The 17,340-nt window shown below is 38.7% G+C and overlaps 1 protein-coding gene across 1 annotated transcript in view; it reads left to right on the top strand.

The window, feature by feature from the left end:
* The window catches only part of LOC149813427 (protein decapping 5-like), a 46,400-nt gene that overhangs the window by 27,640 nt on the left and 1,420 nt on the right, over window positions 1-17,340 (top strand). The window contains exons 3-4 of the mRNA XM_089991126.1: window positions 14,883-14,954; window positions 15,063-16,130. Coding sequence (XP_089847252.1) covers window positions 14,883-14,954; window positions 15,063-16,130 — 1,140 coding nt within the window. The remainder of the gene's footprint in view (window positions 1-14,882; window positions 14,955-15,062; window positions 16,131-17,340) is intronic.

The following is a 17,340-nucleotide window of genomic DNA, read 5'->3' as shown; positions in this document are numbered from 1 at the left end:
GGCAATAAACTCGTTCGATGAATACTCTCCTCCACCATCACATTGTAAATGCACAATATCACAGGAAAACTTTGTTTTGACCATCGAATGGAATTCCCGAAATATTTGGAAAACTTCATGCTTATGTTTCAAGAAATATATCCAAGTATAACGGAATAAGAATCAATAAATATAATATAGTAACGACTGGCAAAGAGAGAAGGAATAGGGGCGGGTCCCCAAACATCAGAAGAAATAATCTCAAATGGCTTTGAAGCTCTTTTATTAATAATATGAAAAGGAAGAACATGACTTTTGCAGAGTTCACAAGATGAACATTTTTTATTCTCTAAAAGGGAACATAAACTAGACTTCGGAAGAAGACCGTCAGATACAAGATTTTCAATGAAACCTCAACTACAATATCCCAAGCAACTGTGTCAGATATCTGGCTTATTACAATGAGATGAATCAAAGACTTTAAATGGACTGAAAGACAAAGACTCTGAAGACGAAGATACTGAAGAATGCTAGGACAACTCTAACTGGAGAACTGGAACCTATGTCACATGGGTGCGGGTGCGGGGATGCATCACTTCCAAAAAACTCGGATGCGGGGGTGCGGCAGGGGCAAAAATGTAAATATATATATATATATATATATATATATATATAATTTTGAAGTTTTAACAGTTTAACATTTAACCGTTAACATTGTCATAATATCATTCATCATGCATGCAATATATTAACCTAAATATCAAATTATCAATCAAATAAGTAAAACAATTACATAAATCGACCTAAATATCAATCAAATAAGTAAAGCATAAAAGAACTAAATTACATACCAAAGTATATCCTGATGAAGTAATGGATGTTAATAATTTTCTTCTTCATCATCAAATGCATCATTAGAGGGAATACTGGGCTCAGCTAAATCCATGTTTGTTATGTTGAAATTATGTTCTCCCTCGAAATCACACTCTTCTGGGTTTACATCTCAAAATTTGGATGTTCCTTGTCTGCGTTACAAACCCAATTTGAAAATGATAAATACAATACAAGTATATTTAAATGAAAACTAAGAAATAATCAAATAACTAAAAGAGAAAATTAATACCTGTATTCATCATTGCTTCGCGAAAGTAATCAAAGATTTGAATGAACATATATTAAATCCTCTGCACGCTTGCTGGTGAGTTTGTTTCTCTTCATGTTGTGGATTTGAGAATATGTGCTTCAATTTCTTTCACAACAAGATGAACTAGCAGACTGCGATATCAATCTTAATGCAAGACGTTGGAGAAGAGGTGTTTTTTATCCAAATGTTGACCACTATGTGATAGGATCTATATTATCTTCTTCTCTCGCGAATAATGTCGGTCCATATAATCTCGAAGATGAAAATTTTTCAAACTCTTGTGTGACTTGATGTAGAAGATATGCTTATGGAAAAAGTCACATATTTCTATGTCTTGATAGTTTTGGGTCTAAATTTAGAGGGACACGACCAATACCACCAGCCCGCCACTTATTTGCATAATATTTTGGATTAAGAGAATGTATCATGCAATGCAAAAGAGTGTTGCTCTTATCCCATCTTCTGACTAAAATTGAATGAATTAAAAAAATCTGAATCATCCAATGCAGGATTTTTTTCTTCATACTTGAAAACTATAGCTTGTATTTTTTCAATCATATTATCCCATATTTCTTAAACTCTGTGAAGCATGGGCTCATCCTTATCAACTTCTCTTAACATTTCTCAAATAGGTTGCGTAAATTGAAGGAAGTATAGCACTCTGTCTCAAAACTCATCATCAAGAATACAACAACAACAACAACTACGCCTTCATCCCAAAACAATTGGGGTCGGCGATATGAACCAAAAAAGAAAATCATTTTGGGTCTTCCACATGAATCCTTCTCCTCCAATCATTTCTATCCAATGCCATGTCCTCGGTGTGGTTCAAAGCATTCATATCCTTTCCTATCACCTCCATCCATGTCTTCCTAGGCCTACCCCGACCTCTTTTAACTAATATATTTTTCCATTTCTCCATCCTTCTAACTGGAGCATCATTAGGCCTTCGCCGAATATGTCCAAACCACCGTAAACGATTCTCTCTCATCTTATTTTCAATGGGTGCAACGCCTACCTTCTTACGTATCTTCTCGTTCCGAATCTTATCTTTTATTGTATTTTCACACATCCATCTCAGCATACGCATCTCAGCTACACTCATAAAATCAATCAACAAATAATACGTTGTGGAACATTATAAAACAATTATATTATATAAAGACAGTCAAATAGATAACTCATACGTTCATAAATTATATATGAATTAAGTATATATATATATATATATATATATATATATATATATATATATATATATATAATACAACAACAACAACAACAACAACTACGCCTTCATCCCAAAACAATTGGGGTCGGCGATATGAACCAACAAAGAAAATCATTCTGGGTCTTCCACATGAATCCTTCTCCTCCAATCATTTCTATCCAATGCCATGTCCTCGGTGAGGTTCAAAACATTCATATCCTTTCCTATCACCTCCATCCATGTCTTCCTAGGCCTACCCCGACCTCTTTTAACTAATATATTTTCCCATTTCTCCATCCTTCTAACTGGAGCATCATTAGGCCTTCGTCGAATATGTCCAAACCACCATAAACGATTCTCTCTCATCTTATTTCCAATGGGTGCAATGCCTACCTTCTTACGTATCTCCTCGTTCTGAATCTTATCTTTTATTGTATTTCCACACATCCATCTCAACATACGCATCTCAACTACACTCATTTTTTGAATATGATGTCTCTTGGCAGCCCAACATTCCGTATCATATAGTAAAGCGGGCCTAATAGTCGTCCTATAAAACTTTCCCTTCAACCGTAATGGCATTCTACGATCGCACAACACTCCAGTTGCACTCTTCCATTTCATCCACCCAACCTTTATCCTATGATTTACATCTCCATCAATTTCTCCATACTTTTGAATGATAGATCCCAAATATTTGAAAGAATCATCCACCGGTATTTCTTGCTCACCAAGCTTCACTACACTCTGATCTCTATTTCGTTGCTTACTAAATCGACATTCCATGTATTCTGTCCTACTCTTACTCAACTTAAAACCTCTTGCTTCCAATGTCTGTCTTCATAATTCTAACTTAGCATTAACCCCAGCTCTAGACTCATCAATCAAAACAATATCATCAACAAACAACATACACCACGGCATATTTTCTTGAATTGATCTCGTAAGCTCATCCATCACTATAGCAAATAGGAAAGGGCTTCAGATCCTTGATGTAACCCAACCGTTATAGGAAAATTGGTTGTCACCCCTCCACAAGTGCGGACATTGGTTACTACTCCTTCATACATATCTTTAATTATACTAATGTACTTGAGAGAAACACCTTTCTTCATCATTGTCCAGCAGAGAACGTCCCTAGGTACTCTATCGTAAGCCTTCTCCAAATCAATAAAAACCATATGCAAATCTTTGTTCCTCTCTTTATTTCTCTCAATAAGTTGTCTAAGAAGATGTATAGCTTCCATAGTAGATCTTCCAGGCATAAAACCAAATTGATTCTCCGATATCATGACAACCTTCCTCAACCTAGACTCAATCACCGTCTCCCAAAGTTTCATAGTATGACTCATGAGTTTTATACCACGACAGTTTGTGCAATCTTGTATATCACCCTTATTCTTATATAGAGGCACCAAAGTACTCTTCCTCCACTCATTAGGCATCTTATTTGTCCGCCAAATCTTGTTAAAAAGATTTGTCAACCATTCTAAACCTCTCTCCCAAGCATTTCCAAGCCTCGATAGGTATACCATCTGGGCCAACTGCCCTTCTTGATTTTATTTTCTTCAAAGCCTCTGCAATTTCTTTCTTTTGAATCTTGCGCATGAAGTCACGATTCATCTCATGAAAAGGAATGGAAAAGTCTCCAAGATCCTGAGCATGACTTTCATTAAATAGCTTATCAAAATAATCTTTCCATCTCTCCTTTCATCTTTGACTAAAACCCTTTGCGTTTCATCTTTGATACATCTAACCATACCCAGATCCCTCGATTTCATATCTCTCATTTTTGCAATCCTATAAATATCCTTCTCACCCTCTTTGGTATCCAACTTGTCATAAACCTCCTTATATACCTTATCCCTCGCGTTTCGAACTACTTTTTTAGCTTCCTTCTTTGCTATCATATACTTCTCCAAATTCTCATTATCACGACTTTTACTTAGATTTCTATAACACTCTCTTTTAACCTTAATAGCTAATTCGACATCCTCGTTCCACCACGATGTATCCTTACCTAGCGGTGCACCGCCTTTAGACTCACCCAATACCTCCTTAGCCACCTTTCTCATGCCACCCGCTATCTTATTCCACATAGATTCTGAATCCTCCTCGAGACACCAATCAACTTCCTTAACTACCCGCTCTACAAACATTCCTTGTTTAGCTTCTTTCAGTGCCCCACCACTTAATTCTAGGATCTATCCTATGTCTATCCCTTTTGCGACATTGTCTAATTCTAAGATCTAAAATTAAGACTCTATGTTGTGTAGCTACACTTTCTCCCGGTATAACCTTACAATCGATGCAACAACCCCTATCTCTCTTTCTAAGTAGGAAAAAATCTATATGACTCGTATTAACCCCACTTTTAAATGTTACTAGGTGTGACCCCCTCTTCCTAAACCAAGTGTTTGCTAAGATCATATCATATGACAAACCAAAATCTAAAATCCTTTCTCCACTATCGTTTCTTTCTTCTATACCATAGCCTCCATGGATACTCTCAAATCCATCCCTACTAATGCCTACATGCCCATTAAGGTCACCACCGATGAAAAGCCTTTCTCCATAAGATATCCCTTGTACTACTTCATCTAAATCTTCCCAAAATTGACGCTTAGTGGAATCATCTAAACCTACTTGCGGTGCATAAACACTAATAATATTAATAATATCCGTACCTAATACTAATTTAATAAGTAAAATCCTATCACCCTTCCTACGGACCTCAACTACATTATCTATAAACTCACGACTCATAACAATCCCTACTCCATTCCTATTCCTATTTATTCCTGTATACAAAATCTTATATCTCCAAGGTTCTATCACTTTTGCTTTCTCACCTACCCATTTGGTCTCTTGTAGACATAAAATATCAATCTTTTTACTACACATAACATCTACTAACTCTACCAACTTACCAGTTAAAGACCCTATGTTCCAAGTGGCTAACCTAATTTTATGGTCTTGGACTAACTTCTTTACCCCCACCCGTCCAACAAAGTGAGGGAACCCTTGCCTATTTGACACCACACCCGGGCGCCGGTGTGACGCGCCGCTTCCGGGCGACGACCTAGCAACCCTTGCCCATTTATCACTGCCTCCGGGCCTATAGAGTACAGCGCGTCGCTCAGTAGGGAACGCCCCAACGAAATTCTCATATTGGTTCATATTCATAGGGTATGACTAAGTTTTTATGCTGGTTGTCACAGGCCTACCGCAAGAATGAATTTTTTAATTTCTTGAGCCTTGATATCATCATCAACACGATGGAATGTCCAATTTTCATCAGTTACCATGTTAATCAAAGCATTTTTCACTCTTTTAATCCTCTTCATCATCATAATGATGGACGCAAAACGTGTTTCGGCGATCTTCAACAATTTCAAATCAGAATGCCTATTAAATATAACATTAGCACGATGGTGGTTAACAACAAAATTCCTAATGCTTTTGACATTTCTTTCTAAATCTTCAATTCATGAACATAAAGCATATGTTTGTGAGTTTTCTTCTTCTTTGGGGTTGCAGATGCTCTTTAGGTCTAGATTTAAGTTGTGTGCTACATAGGGAGTCCAAAAAATATAAGGGTACTCACTCTCCAAACTCAACGCTGCACTTTTATAAACTGGAGCGTTGTTTGTAATGATTTGTACCACTTTCTGATCACCCACTTATTTTATCACTTCTATAAACAATGCCTTCAAATACTCTGCATTTTTATATTCCCCAGATGCATCAACTGCTTTCAAGAATATTGGGCCACTAAGCGAACAAACAATGAAATTGATTAATGGACGCCTTTGAATATCTGTCCATCCATCAGACACAATAGAAACTCCATTTTGCTCCCATGAATATTTTTTAATCTCTAGCAACCTCTTCATATTTGCCCTCTCTTCTGCAAGAAGTGTGGTTCGTATTTTTTTTTTAACTTGGAGGCACATAACCGATCAAATTGCAATTTGCCAAGAATGTTACTAAATCCTTCCAATAAGGATTTCGAGCCGCATTAAATGGGAGTGAAGTAGAATAAAAATACGTCCCAACTTTTCTATCTAATTCTTCTCTTCCATATGTATTGAATGTTGCTTGTATCATTCATCTACCTCTTACATTGACTTTTCTTTTTTTTTCAGCATCTTCTTGGTGGCTTGCAAATGGCACACTAACTGCAAAAGAATCAGCCATTGCCTTTCTCTTCTCATATTCTTCTTGTATTTTCTTGTATTGTCTTCGCATTGCCTCATCAACTTTTCTGCAAGCTAAAATGCCATGTCCCGACATCTTCAACAAATGAACATTCACTCTTGTGCAAGACCCAACAAAATCTCTTTTGCAGAGCTTGCATCGAAATCTCTTGTTTCCACCACCTCCTTCTTCAGTTTTTGCAAGTTTATCTACATGTACCCATAGTAGCCCCACATCATCAATCCCACTTCAACTATCAGCAAAACTAGCAGCAGAACTCACATGTTGGGATGAGGATGACGCAAGTTCTTTCCCTTTATCCGTCATTTTTATCCTGAAAACACAAAAAAAAATACATTAAAATTTTCAAATCAATTATACTCAACCCCCTCCCCCTGTCGAAAACACAGGGAGAAGGGGGGGCTCAGCCCCTCCCCTGCCGACCCAACAAGAGAGCGAGAGGGGTGGCTCGGCCCCTTCCCTGAAATCAAAGGGAGTAGGGTGGGGGGCTCGGCCCCTCCTTTGCCAAAAACAGGGAGGGGCTCAGCCCCTTCCCTACCGAAAACAGAGGGAGCAGGGGGTGCTCAGCCCTTCCCCTGCCGACCCAACAAGAGAGCGAGAAGGGGGGCTCAGCCCCTCCCCTGAAATCAAAGGGAGTAGGGTGGGGGGCTCGGCCCCTCCCCTGCCAAAAACAGGGAGGGGCTCAACCCCTTCCCTACTGAAAATAGAGGGAGCAGGGGGTGCTCAGCCCCTCCTCGGGGGGGGGGGGGGAAGGCTTGGCCCCTTCCCTGTCGACCCAACAAGAGAGCGAGAAGGGAAGGGGGTGCTCGCCCCCCCCCTGCCGACCCAACAAGAGAGTGAGAGGGGGGGGGGGGCTCAGCCCCTCACCTGTTGAAAATAGAGGGAGCGAGAGGGGGGCTCGGCCCCTCCCCTGCTGACCCAACAAGAGAGCAAGAGGGTGCAGGGGGGGGGGGCTCGGCCCCTCCCCTGCCAACACAAGAAGAGAGCGAGAGAGGGTACATACCTGCGAAAGGAGAGGAGGAGCTGGGGTGTCGATAGGAGAGAGCTCGAGCTCAGGGGGAGAGGAGAGAAGAGATTAGGGGCAAAAAAAATTTTTTGCCCTAATCCTCCTTTTCATCGGGGATTTTTTTTTAACGCCAAAATGTGGACAAATATGACCCTAGGTGCGTTGACCGCACCCAGGGTCGTGTTGACCGCACGCGCACCCGCGTCGACGTGGGCACGACACCTGTTTTGCCGAGTCCCTGTGACTTAGACTGGAACTGAGGGAATCTTCTTGAAGACGTACATGTTTCCTCGTCGCTCCTCTTCAACGAATGTCTCTTTCGTTCTTTGATCCTTAACATAAACAGAGGAGGGAGTAAATTCAACTGAAGAATTCATATCGTCAACAAGTTTAGCCACAGAGACATTGTTCTTTTTAATATTTGGAGCAAGAAGGACATTGGACAAGTGAAGTGAGGACTTTGACATAGGAATATGTGCATTGCCAATATGACTAATGGAGTGAGAAGTTTTATCTCCCGTAACTACTACCTTTTTCAAGATAAGGCAATAAGTGAGATAACTTATCCGCATTACCCGTGACATAAGTGGCAACACCGGAGTCAACATACCATTCTCCTTGTTCATTTTATTTGATCATCATCTGTGACAATGCTGATAGTAAAAGTTGTTGCACATCTGCAGATAGCACTTTCGTGTTCACAGTGGTGACTGACTTATTCTCAAGTTTGTTTATTTTGCCTCTATTCTGCAGATTAAACCAACAATCAGCTTTCACATGTCCTCTTTTGTTACATAAAAAGCAAGTGGGCACTCTCCTCTGATTCCCTGCATTAAAGGCGCCTGAAATATTAGGTGTAGGCAAGATACCACGTCCTCCCTACCCAAAATGTCCTCGGCCTCTGCCTCTGCCTCCTTTATTTCCTCCATTCCCTCATCCAAAACCTACAGAAGTGTCCATAGCCAAAACTGAATGAGAACGAGTTGCTTGATTTTCTTTCGCACTTTGTTTCATAATCATCTCATGCTGGAGAAGTTTTGCCTGAAGATCGGCAAAGTTGGGCAAGTGGGGAAGACATGACAAAGTTGTGGTAAACATGTCAAAATTAGGACCCAATCCATTAAGAAGTTGTACTTTATCTTTATCTGAAATAGCGCTTCCAATAATAGTCAATTGGTCAGTAATACTCTTCATGCGGCCTATGTATTCCATAACTGTCATTAAGCCTTTCTTCAAACTCTGAAACTCATTTTCAATTACATAACTCGAGCTTCTGATATCTGAGAGTTTGTCTGAGAGAGCTTACTCCATAGATCTGCCCCAGTGCAATCATCTGAAAGAGTAACCAACACTTCTTGAGAGAGTGTTGACGTAGTATAAGCAACCAAAGACTGATCCTGCTTCCTCCAAGCTGTAAATTCTGGATTTTTAACAGATTTGGTAATTGTGTCACCCTTCTCATTCTTGGTTTCCTGCAAAATGAGTTGTGGTGGCACAGAAACAGAACCATCCAGATGTTCATCAAGATCCTAACTTCGTATGAACGGAAGTATTTGTCTTTTCCATGTTAAAAAATTAGAATGGGTGAGTTTTTCTGTAACAAGTTGGTTTAAAAAAGTAGCAGAGGGACCGAAAGAAGTCGAGTAGGAATCCATATCAACGAAACAATGAATAAGCAGACAAGACAAGAGCTTCAATAAAACATGTACTTGCACAGTCAATGCCTTGAAGAAGTCTGTCTATAGACGTTGCGTAGAGAAGCACAAGACTGATTTTACTGCTGGTTTAAAAGGAAGAAGGAAGATTTATAATAGTGAATGTGAAAATCACTATTACATAAGGGACAACAATATATAAAGGAATCTTTTATGAACGATCAACGATACATAAAGGTAAACAACAATATGGTGAACAAAGAAACAAATCAGAGAAAGGAATAGGCAGAAATCAAAGAGGGGCGATGGTATGTTGTGGTTCGCGACAAAGAACTTACCGACAGTAAATGAGTAGGTTAAATCCCAAGAAGAACGATATACCAAATCTGACGTGATCATATCTGTCTTAAAAGTAATGAAGAATGTCTTAAAAGTAATGAAGAAAACGAGAAGAATAGAGAAGAAAGAGGGATTGAGATTAGGGTTTGGAGGAAACCCAGATCTGATATAACCAGAGGAAGGAATATCGATATCAATTCATACGCACATCAATCAATCAGCTAACAGTTTGTAGACAAATATAACGTGAAATAGTGTAATACATTATTTCTTATTTTAGACAGATAAAGTTTGCAAAACGTGAATAAAGCAGAACTAAGAAGATGATATTAGAAAGGAAGGTAAAGAAATAGGCACACAGGCAGATCTAACTACCCAACAGGGCAGAAACAAGAAGAGGAATAAATAGGGGAGTATGAGAAGGAGAAGAAGAACAATAGGAGAGAAGAGAATACTTGGAACTTACTTGGATTGAAGCTCTGATACCATATGAGATTCGGTGAGGGGCCTTTACCGCAATGCAAGCTGCACAACAATAGAAAATAAAGAAGAGGGAGAGACGAAGAGGGAGAGACAAGGAGAGAGATGCAAATAGGCTGGGGCGGCAGAACACAGCCACCGAGCCCTAATCGTCCACATATATAAAGTAATTTACAATGGGACTATATTACATAAATGCCATTAATGAAAATAAAACACACACGCACGTTAACAACATCATGCGTATTAATGTGAAACGCATGTCAACAACATCGTGCGTATGGATCTGGATCCAGATCCATATGCATGCTCTATTTTAACACACATACTACATAAAGCCTCTTTACCTACTCTCACTCATACACTTTATGAGCTCTTAATAAATGAAACCAAGATCAAATCTCTTGGTACTCAATCACCGGAAGAGTTTGTGTTGGTTGTTACTAAACAAGGAGGAATGCGAGGTGGAGTGCATATGGGATCAACTGGGACTTATAGAGGGGACATGAGTGGTGTGAGATGCTACTATTGCAAAGAACTGGGGCATATGAAAAATGCATGCCCAGCTCTTAAGAAGAAGTTTGGAGCAGCGGCTAGTACTTCTACTGCATCTGGTGGTTTAGGGGGTGAGAGGACTCCAAGGAGAGAGGAGACGTTTCCTACAATTGCAGCTACTTTTGATCCACAACAGGTTACTCTCAATTGTTGGATGAGATCCAAAAGATTCATCAATTCTTGGCTCAATCGTTCTTTTCAGCTGCCTCTCCTTATCTTGCTCAATCATCTCATGTTTTCTCTACTTCTAATAGTGCTTTTCCAGATATTCTTAGCATACATTCAGGTTGGTTAATAGACTGAGGGGCTTCATGCCACATGACTGCCAATGAGTCCTTGTGAACCAATTGTAGACCATGTGGTGGAGCATTTCGCTCTGCCAATGGATCTATAATGAATGTATCAAAGATTGGTTTTATCTTATGTCACATAGGTGCGGGTGCGGATACGAGTGCAGATGGAGCGATGTGGCACCTTAAAAAAAAATTGGGTGCGGGTGTTAAAATGTATTCAATTTCGTCCTATATACATATATAGAGATAGATACATATACATATATACTATGTATATATGTATACATCTCTCTCTCTCTCTCTATATATATATATATATATTATTTTCTCTTTTACCTGAAAAGGGTATTTTTGTACATTTCTATTTTACGCATATTCCATTTGGAAATGATTGTATTTATTTTTACTCTTTTATTTTTTTTCTTTTTCTTTTCTTTTTTGTTTCTTTTTTATTTTTCGTTGTTTGGGCCACCTAGGAAGGCTCCCCAAAGAGTCGTTGGGGAGCCTCCAACAGTCACAAATTTGACCGTTGGGGGCTCCCAACGACTCCTTTGGGAGCCCCCTAGGTGGCTCCTTTAGTTGTGTATAAATAGGGGTCTTCCCCTTGTATTTTAGTGTGGCTTGAGAGTCTCAAGCTTCTCTCCATTTGTTCAATATATTCGTATTACATGCATTTGTACATGTTTGCATTATTTTACATTTTTTGCGTATTTGTTCAAGTGTTCTTTGTGCACATCTTTTGTGAAGTATTAGTGCTTGTATGTGTATTGTCTCCTTGTAAACATTTTTACATGGTATCAGAGCTTGGTCAAAGATTGAAGATCGTGTGATTCTTCGTTTTTCGGGTGCCTTGAAAAACGTGCCTTTGGCTTCTTGGAGATTGGAGTGGGGGTTTCTCTTCCTTCAGTATTTTAAAAGATTCTTACATCAAGACCTAAAATCTTATTGCGGTACATGATTTTTTCTCTATTCTCTTCTCTCTGATGGGTGAAAAAGACTTTTTTTCTCTCGGTTTTAAACTCAATGGCTCCAACTATCACGTTTGGGCCGAAAATATGGAGGCACATATTAAAGGAAAAAGGGCTTTGGGGCTATGTCCAAGGCTCGATTCACGAACCGGAGCCTAAGATCACTTTGATGGAGAGAGGAGAAATAAAAATCCTTGAAGGAGATGAAAGAGCCAAGGCTCTTGAAGAATATTCCAAGAGGCATGAGGAATGGGAAATGAAAATTTTCAAGATTCTTTCTTGGATTTTTTCATCAGTTGAAACTAAGATCAATGCCAATATTATCAAGTTTAAGAAAGCATCAAAAGCTTGGAATTATCTTGAGAAAATGTACACATCAAGAGACTTATCTCACAAGTACTATCTCCAAAAAAAGGGCTTTGGCCCTTCAACAAAATGAAATGTCCATAAGGGAATATTTTGCGGAATTGTCATTCATTTGGGATAAACTCGCGATGCTTGAGCCTAAGTAGAGTGGAGAAGCTATTGAGCTTAAGTACAAACAATTGGAAGAGGATCATTTTTTCAATTTTTTGAATGGTCTTAGATTCGATTTCTAGCAAATTTGGTCTTCTCTCCTCTCCTCTTTTGTTTTCCCTTCGCTTGAAGATGTCATACTAAGCTAAGTGGGGAGGAAACTCGTATGAATTCTAGCAAAAACAACTTGAGTGTTCTTACAACTTCATCTAATGAAGAAAGTGATGCCATTAATGTTGTTTTAAGACCGGAAAACAATGTACGAGCTTATAAGCCTCCTCACTTCAAAAATCAAAATCAAGGATCAAGTGGTCACAGAGGAAAAATAGACTACAGCAAACTTGTGTGCCATTTTTGTAAGGAACCAGGGCACATCAAACCTGTTTGCCCTAAATGGAAGAAGTTGCTTGCCATGGCCACCACTTCTAAAAAAGGAAGAAAATATGACTTCCTCAAATGGGCGTCTGTCTCTTCATCAAATCGTGGAAGCACTTCAACCGCTTCTTAAGGGAGTTGTTTCTGGAGTAGCTACGTCTACCTCTCCTTGTCCTGGTAAGACTTCTTGGCTCTTAGATTCAGGTGCCTCCTTTCATATGTCCCCCAACATATGTTCTTTATCCGATTTTCTAAAACATTCATCACCATCTTTTGCTTCAACTGCGGATGACACTTCTCTAGAAATTAAAGGCACTGAAAATTTTGAAGAAAAAGGATTTTTTATTTCGAAAACCAGATTTATTCCAAAGCTAAATTTAAACTTACTTTCTGTCTCTCAACTCTCGGATCATGGATGTGATGTAAAATTCTCATCTGATAAATGTTGGATACAGAATCGTCGGTCCAGGAAATGGATTGGGGAAGGCTCTAGAAAACGAGATATCTACTATGTGGACTTTCTTCAAATTTCAAAAGATTCTTTTTATAATGTGATGCATCACAAAGACATTAATGTATGACACAAACGACTTGGTCACCCTAATGTCACGAAAATTTTGTATCTTCCTTTTGCCAAACATTTATGTAAGAAAAATTTTGTTTGTAATGATTGCACACTTGGAAAAATGAGAAGTTTGTCGTATTATCAAAGATCCATGTTTACTACAAAACCTTTTGAATTCATTCATTCGGATGTTTGGGGACCGGCACCTGTTATTTCAAAGGGAGGGTTCTTCTATTATGTGATATTTGTAGATGATTTCTCTAGATTTACCTGGATATATTTTCTTAAATATAAACATGAAGTTTTTACAACATTTAAGACTTTGATTAAGAATCAATTTGATGCAAATCTAAAAATCTTTAGATTTGATTATGGAGGAGAATATCTCTCAAATGATTTTAAAAGCTATCTTGAGAAATATGGGATAATTCATCAAAAATCATGTCCCAAAGCACCCCAACAAAATGGTTTGACTGAAAGAAAATATAGGCACATTATTGAAACAATCAGAACTCTGCTCATTTCCCAAAACATCCCGAAAAGATTTTGGGCCGAAGCGGCTCTTGCATCTTTTTACCTAATTAACCGCCTTCCATCCAAAAATTTGGAAAAAATCTTGCCATTTGAAATTTTGTATAAAAGGGATCCTGATTATAGCAGGTTAAGGATTTTTGGGTGCAAATGCTTTATTCTGACAGATAAAAATGATAAACTTTCTCCTAAAGCCATTCTATGTGCTTTCCTTGGGTATTCTGAGACCCAAAAAAGATTTCGATGCTATGATGTCAAAAATGATAAATTATGTGTCTAGAAATGTAAGTTTTCTAGAAAATGTTAGTGCTACATAGGTTCTATATCACATCTACTGATTCAAAAAATAAGTTGAATATTCACAGAACTGTGCCTCTCAAAGTAAATTGAAAGATGGAGGCTATGGAAAGGTAATAGCTTGCATTTTAGTATAATAATTTAATTTCTAGAGTTATGACCACCTCATATGAAGCTCTTTGGTGATTTGCTTATCTATTCAATTAGAAACAGTTACAAATTTTACTCGCAGCAAAATATCACCATAGGGCTATGCATTGTGTTGACATCACTGGAATATGAAAATTTTCTCATGTTTTCCCAACATGATTTTATATGATGGAAACCTTCAGAAATTGAGCTCTTAAATTCTGACTATATCCTTGGGTTGCTTGTTTACTATTAAAAGGCCTCTGTGGTGTTTGAGTTTTTTGAAAAGATGAAACCACTTAGAAGATTAGTAAAGCTAGATGTTTGTGCAGCTTGACTCTTATCCCTATTGATTTGAACAATTTGTTTAGAAGTATGTTTTACTTCTTTGCATGCATGTACTTTTGATGACCATAGTGCATGTTGGAGTTGAACGTACGACAAATAGGTTTTGTCTAAATGTCCTGTTAATCATGGTCCTTTGTATAAGACAGTTGCATCAGATAGTTACCATTTGTTTCACCATTTCAATTCTTGAGATACCACACTATTCATAATGGGATCAGGAAACTGGTTGTTCTTTTTGCTTTACTCTTTTTCTTTTCCTCAATGTGTCCAGGATTTGCAAGTTAAGTACACACCACCTGCCCATAATGTTCGACAGATGCACCATGATCCTGCTATTGTTCAGGTATTTGATGGTTTTGATGGTTCAATTTATGAAGGCACGAGTTAATTAGTTTCCTAGTCCCTTACTGCTTTGAATGAAACTCTGATTTCTTTGTTTCTGCCTTTGCAGTCACACTTTTCTCATGGACCATCAGTGTCCATGGGATTTGCTTCAGTTGGATGTAGAGCCACAACAAGTATGCCATACCATGTGGATTACATGCCTCCATATAAAACTGGATCCAATCCTTCACCTTCTCCTCCAATCCAAGATAGTAATCCTTCATTGCCAATTTATTGGCATGGGGATAATGGATCATCAAATGGGATTCCTCATTTTGATCAGAGACCTGTTATTTCTCACTCACAGGAGAACTTACCACATCCTTCTATTCATTTGAATTCATCTGCATCAGGACTTGCCAATTCTGTGCCTTTGCCTGTTATGCCATCTGTGAACTCTGTGCCTACCAGTTTGTCATCAATGGGTGCACCAAGTCAAAGTGGTGTGTCTTCCTCCTCTGCTATGTTGTATGCCATGTCCCCTAAGATGCCTGTCACATCATTTCCACAACCAGACTTGACTTTGAATTCACTGCAAAGACCTGCTATTCCTCACTCGCTGGAGCACACACTACAACATTCTGAAGTTCATCCTTATGTTCATTTGAATTCATCTATGCCAGGACTTGCCAGTTCTATGCTTTTACCTGTTATGCCTGCTGCAAACTCTGTACCAACCAGTTTGTCATCAGTGGGTGCACCAAGTCAAAGTGGCATGTCTTCCTCTGCTATGGTGTCTATGATGCCCATTAAAGTTCCTGTTACATCATTTTCACAGCCAGACTTGATTGCTAGTTCACTAACAGTGTCACCGCCTTCTTTTAATCAAGAAGTGAATGCCATTGTGACACCTTTCCCTAGTAAGGCTTGGTCTGTAACAGCACCAAATCCTGCTGTTTGGTCTATGTCTCAGTCTGCATCTTCAAGTGAAGCATCTACTTCAGATCCTTCAGCATCAAACCCTGCTTTGGTGACACCAGGGCAATTATTACAGCCCGGTGCACCCAAAGATTCATCTGCTCAGGCCCCTGACAAGGAGGCTCTTGTTTCATCTTCATCAAAGTCATCATCATTGGTTTTGACTTCGAAAACTGAGCTAGCTTCACTGTCAGTGCCTATATCTTCAGATAAGCAGGTCTGATTTTTCTCTCTTATAAGTTGTATGCACATTCTGGGGTTTTGCATTTTTAACATGGGGATTTGAATAGTTCCCTTAATTACAACATCATCTTGAAAGCTCATGGGATTGGTTAATGTTGGTTTTTCTTGGACCTTTTTCTGTTATGCCATCTCATGAATGCCTGTTGCATCTTGTATCTTTCATGTAAATAATAAGCCTATTTGTTTCATCACAGTATTTCATGCATGCATTCAAGCACCTCCCACTCTTCAAAGTTCTTGTCAATTTGATTTCAAAAAGAAAAAAAAAGGAAACAATATTTCCTTATCTAGAAATTCTCTGCCTGACCAAGATAGTAAAGTAGGGAAGGAGATGTTTAAATGACAAATTTGGATTTGGTGATACGGCTTCGGAGGCTTACATTTGGTAAGCCAAAATTTGTGTGATGCAGCAGGCATAAAATAAATTACGTAAAACATAAATCATCTGCTGTGTTCACTTTATACATGCATCCATTTGCAGTGTTTGTGCACATGTTTAAAAATCTTAGTTTGTTATAATGGTTTTGGAATTCACCAATATGAAAAATCTATTTGTTATGATATATAATGGATTTTAGATGATCAAATTCTTAAGTGTAGTTTAGAATTTGTTGGTTGTTGTATGCATATGCTATGACATGATTTTTTATTGTGTCAGCTATGCTTAGATACCAAAGGAACTTGAGGGCTTTTACTTCTATCTTTGAACTATAGGATGTAAACATCTGATCTAGTTAAAAGACCAGAGGTCACTTCATAATGGCAATGCTTAAAACAACTAAAAAACCAGAAGTCCCATCCTAGATTTACATGTAGCAGCCTGATGCATGCTTCAGAAATATCAGACTAGCAGATAATTTACTGATCCTCGACTGTCACAGGGATTCGGCCAACTAGGTGCCGCACCCGCATCGACGCGATGCGGGTGCGGCACCCGGTGCAGTCAACCTGACCCTCGGTGCGGTCAACGCATCCAGGATCATTTATGTCCAACTTTTGAACTTTATATATATATATATATATACTGCACCCCCGCACCCAAGTTTTTTTAAAGTGCTGCACACCCACACCCGTACCTGTACCCATGTGACATAGATCCTCGAATGTCTACATCGCAAAACAGTAAAGGCTTTGTACTTGTAAATGCTGTTCATGTGAACAGGATGACTTTTGATGATAAGCTC

This window comes from Nuphar pumila, chromosome 16 (assembly GCF_984573655.1).
Source record: "Nuphar pumila chromosome 16, dmNupPumi1.hap1.1, whole genome shotgun sequence".
NCBI lineage: Eukaryota > Viridiplantae > Streptophyta > Magnoliopsida > Nymphaeales > Nymphaeaceae > Nuphar > Nuphar pumila.
The sequence above is the reverse complement of the archived record's forward strand: the minus strand, read 5'-3'. Positions and strand labels throughout refer to the sequence as shown.